General features: G+C 37.9%; 1 protein-coding gene across 1 annotated transcript; it reads right to left on the bottom strand.

Moving 5' to 3' along the window:
* Positions 1–547: 547 nt before the first annotated feature.
* On the bottom strand, positions 548–2,401 carry LOC131044558 (3-ketoacyl-CoA synthase 1). The gene has a single exon (XM_057977911.2). The coding sequence runs from the start codon at positions 2,259–2,261 to the stop codon at positions 846–848; it is 1,416 nt and encodes a 471-aa protein (XP_057833894.2). The 5' UTR covers positions 2,262–2,401; the 3' UTR covers positions 548–845.
* Between the last annotated feature and the right edge of the window lie 1,738 nt (positions 2,402–4,139).

Below are 4,139 nucleotides of genomic sequence, written 5' to 3'. Positions count from 1 at the left end.
ATGGATGCATAAGCATTCCTCCATTGTAAGAATTGATAATAATAGTCAAATTGCATTTATTTAAGTTTCTACAACAATTTCTCTCATTAATGTTTTCTTGCAACTTGTAATACATTTTAACCACATCTTACATATTTTTTTTCAAACAGTTTTTATGGCGGAAGTTGATAAGATAAGATTATCCTAGATGTCTACAAGTGAAGAATAAATAAGTTAAAATGCCTATAATAACATTTGAATTCCTCCATCCACAAGAATATCTAGTTTATGTTTAGATTTTCCCTTTTTTATAATTAATATACTCTCACAATTTTAGTTGCAGTACTTGTAGACTAAGACAAGATAAGACTTGTATTTCGGAAATAAAAATTATATCCATCACTTGATAATAAGAAATGAAATGAAAAATTATATCCATCACTTGACAATAAAAATCAAATGCACAAAACAAAATACAAAAATGATAAAAATAGAATAAATATCCCTCAAACCTTAACTTAAAACTATAAAGATAATTATTGATAAATTCAATTCCCCAATTACAAAACTAACATCATAAAATGTTTCAAAATTCTCCATAAAAAATAAATATAATATTAACTACACTAGTTGGCGCAATCCTATTAGCTGGATAGCGAGATACCTCTATCCCGTTGGCCCTAGCAATTGCTTAAATCAAATTTACTACATTATATAACCGGTCCCTTCTTTTCCATTGAAGGGGCCTCGGAAGGAAACAAAGCATAAAAGAAAGAGTACAAGGGAGGAACGTTCCATAGCAAAATAGTAGATTTATACCAAATTGAAATAGTAGGAGCATTTGAATGAGATATATGTCGGCGCAATCAGGTAGTGTTGGTGTCCAAGTCGTTGGAAGTAGGTTGCATAGGGGTGACACGACTTAACCACTGGTCACAGAAATCATCCGTGTAATTCTTCTTTGTATCGCAGGGATACCTGTGAAGGCACTCGTCCCAGCAGCTTCTCTCCAAAGGATGCTTCTCTCTCACCACTTCCCAAACGGCGGTGTTGCATTTGAACCCCGACCCCAACGCAATCTGCAGCACGCGCTCGCCCACCTTGAGCCGCCCTTTTGCATACAAGTACGCCATTTCGTACCACACGCCGCTCGAGGACGTGTTGCCGAACCGAAACAGCGCCATGCGCGACGCCTCCAGGTCGTCGTCACTCAGCTTCAGGCTTTTCCCGATTCCACTTATAACGGCGCGTCCGCCCGGGTGGATGCAAAAATGCTGGAACGCCAGCTTGAAGTTGGGAATATAGGGCTCCACGTTAATTTTGAAAAGCTTTATGCAGAGCCAATTGTAGGCGTAGCAGAGCTGCTCCCGCAATGGAAGGACTTTGGGGCCGAGCGTGGCTAAGTTGTTAGCCACGGCCTTGGCAGCAACGCTGTATAGGGAAGGGCGAAGACGGAGGCCGTAGACGCCGTCGTCGTCTTCTGTCATAAATACGGAATCGTAGGCCTCATCGTCGGCGGCGAGATTTGTCCGAAGCGATTGGAGAAGCCGCAATTTGGCTCGCCCGGCGTCTTGGGGTTTGCTGGAGAGAAGCAAGGCGGCGCCGCCAACTCGGAAGAGCGAGTTGGTGAGCATGAAGCTTCTGTCGTTGCCGGGGTAGATTGAATTGACGGTCATGTTCTCGGTGGAGAGGATGAGAACGTACGAGTCCGGATTTACGAGCAACATATCTTTGGCCATGTTCACCGCTAAAACGCCGGCGCTGCAGCCCATGCCGGAAAGATTAAACGTCTTCACCGCTAAAACGCCGTTATAGTGGTTCGCTATAACGGCGGCGTGCGAGGGCGCCGCCGTGAAGGTGGAGACCATTACGATGACTATATCGATGTCTTGCGGCGTGACACCTGTCCTGGCAAAGAGCTCGTCTGCCGTTGCGATGAAGCACTCTTCCATTTCCACTCGCGCTTCCTCCATGGTGGCCACCATTCCGTCGTTGAAAAAGAAGCGCGACAACGATGTCTGTTCCCCCACCCCGGAGCGCAGAAATAATCTCCACTGGAATTTGAGGTTTTCTGGAATGGTAGGCTCTGTACTTATTGAAAAGTAAATACTCAACTCCGCGTTAGCCTGGCGCTCCGCCGGCGGTTTGTAGCAGGTGAAGTCCACGAGATAACATTCCCGCCGCCTTCGTTGAAGCAGCAGCCACCCAACGCCGCCGCTGCCGCCGCCACAGATAGCTGCAACAGCACTGAGCTCTTGCGGAGAAGCAGCAGTAGCAAGCATACTAAACCAACCCAATGCTTCATGTTGGCTTTCTGGTAAGAACACGAATTCTGCTCGACCTGTTAGAGGGATTCTTCAAGTACAAAAATATCTGCTTAAATATCCTATTAAATGCTAAATGGTCTCCGACGAGATTCTTGGTAAACTGCCAAGTCTACTTCTTAATAAAGAAGTCAAGGGGGCTAGCGAGCTATCGCTTCCTGTAATGAATAAAATTATGTGGCCGGAGTGTCTCCATGCAATTAAGTAGTTTGGTGGAATGTAGTGACATTTAACTAAGCAAATTAAATATGTAATTAATTTTGTTAAATTAATAAATAAGTTTTCGAACAAGAAGGTAATTTGGTTGCCGACTGTTCCACGGCCTTAATAATTCATTCTGATGCTGTAAAATCCAAATGCTCTTTGAAATTCTAACATGCATATTTAGTTAGAGACCATGAGTATATGATATTTGCCTCGTTACGGTCTTTATTTTAGACCCTTTTCTTTTTTCAAGGAAATTGAGCTAGAGTCAAATTAGGTGAAGGATAAATGGTGGTCAGGTAAAAGATTGGATTAGAGGAGTACAATTATGAAAATAAGTTAGGTAAGGGATTTGGTTGTTAGGAATGAGAGGATGGAGTTGTGAAGGTGTGATGAAATTGTACCAACCAAAATCAGGACCAACAATTCCACACATTATATGATATATATTCAGAATAGATTTTCTTTTAATTGGTAAATGAATTTTGGATTTTTTATAACAATATTTTAGATCTTAGTGTATGGGATTCGGGATATTTGAAGATGCAAATTTATCTTTAGATACACTGGAATTGTTGGAAGTTTCAATACGTTCCTTTGCCAAAAGACCAATCTAGAAAATAGTGGTTGGCCCAAGCCAATATGATGTTTTTGTTTTCTCCTCATCATAATTATGATACCTTGATCAATTATATGATCAACATGATCAATTGTGATTTGATTATCCTCATGCTTGATGTGATAAACATTATTCACAACTTAATCACCTCTATGCTTGATGTTATTAATTTTATTATATATATGTATTTAAGGGAATCAAGGGGCCCATCATATGAAAGGGTTGTTAGATTATGGATAAGAATAATTTAAGATTTTAGGTAAGTGCATTGAAATTGGGACCAAGTGGAGGTCTTGAGTGGTTCCTCAAATAAGGAAAATATGATATTGGATAATAAATTGGAGATATTTGTGCTCAAAATTTAAAGAGACAATAAGAATAATAATCATAGTTTTTTGAGTCTATTTTATAAACTATTTTTCAAATTGAAAATGATGGAAATTAAAGGACCATTTAAATAGGCGACCACACAAAATACTCTTATTTTTTTCATAAAAAATATAATATAGTGTTTGGTGTGCTCCTAAAATGTTAGCTTTTTTTTTCTTTTGTATTGTAAAAATTATTTTAGTGAAATAGTAGATAACATCATGTAATTTATGTTTGATTTATCTGCTAATCTTTATTTATTTATTATTATTTACTAATTTTCAATTTGGAAACATCTTGAAAAATAAAAATATGAAGCATTCTCCCTCGTTATTTTTTTGAAAACTAATCTTTTTTTTAAAAACGGGTATAGAATATAGTCTAAAATATTAAAAATGTAATTTGTTTCAAATTTTGATAAATGAATAAAAATGAAACAAAAATTTATACTTAAGCTTTTGACAAAAAATAAAATACTAACAAAAGAAACTAAAGACAATAAACTTAACCTATCTAAAATGTATAATAAATTACATGGCTAGAAAGGTAAGAGAGATCTTGATGTTATTGTAGTATTTGTTTAGTTAAGGTAATATATTTTTTTTAGGTTAAAGTAACCTCAAGGTTTGGTAATACTGAAAGTA

The sequence above is a fragment of the Cryptomeria japonica genome, chromosome 9 (assembly GCF_030272615.1).
Source record: "Cryptomeria japonica chromosome 9, Sugi_1.0, whole genome shotgun sequence".
Lineage (NCBI taxonomy): Eukaryota > Viridiplantae > Streptophyta > Pinopsida > Cupressales > Cupressaceae > Cryptomeria > Cryptomeria japonica.
The sequence above is the reverse complement of the archived record's forward strand: the minus strand, read 5'-3'. Positions and strand labels throughout refer to the sequence as shown.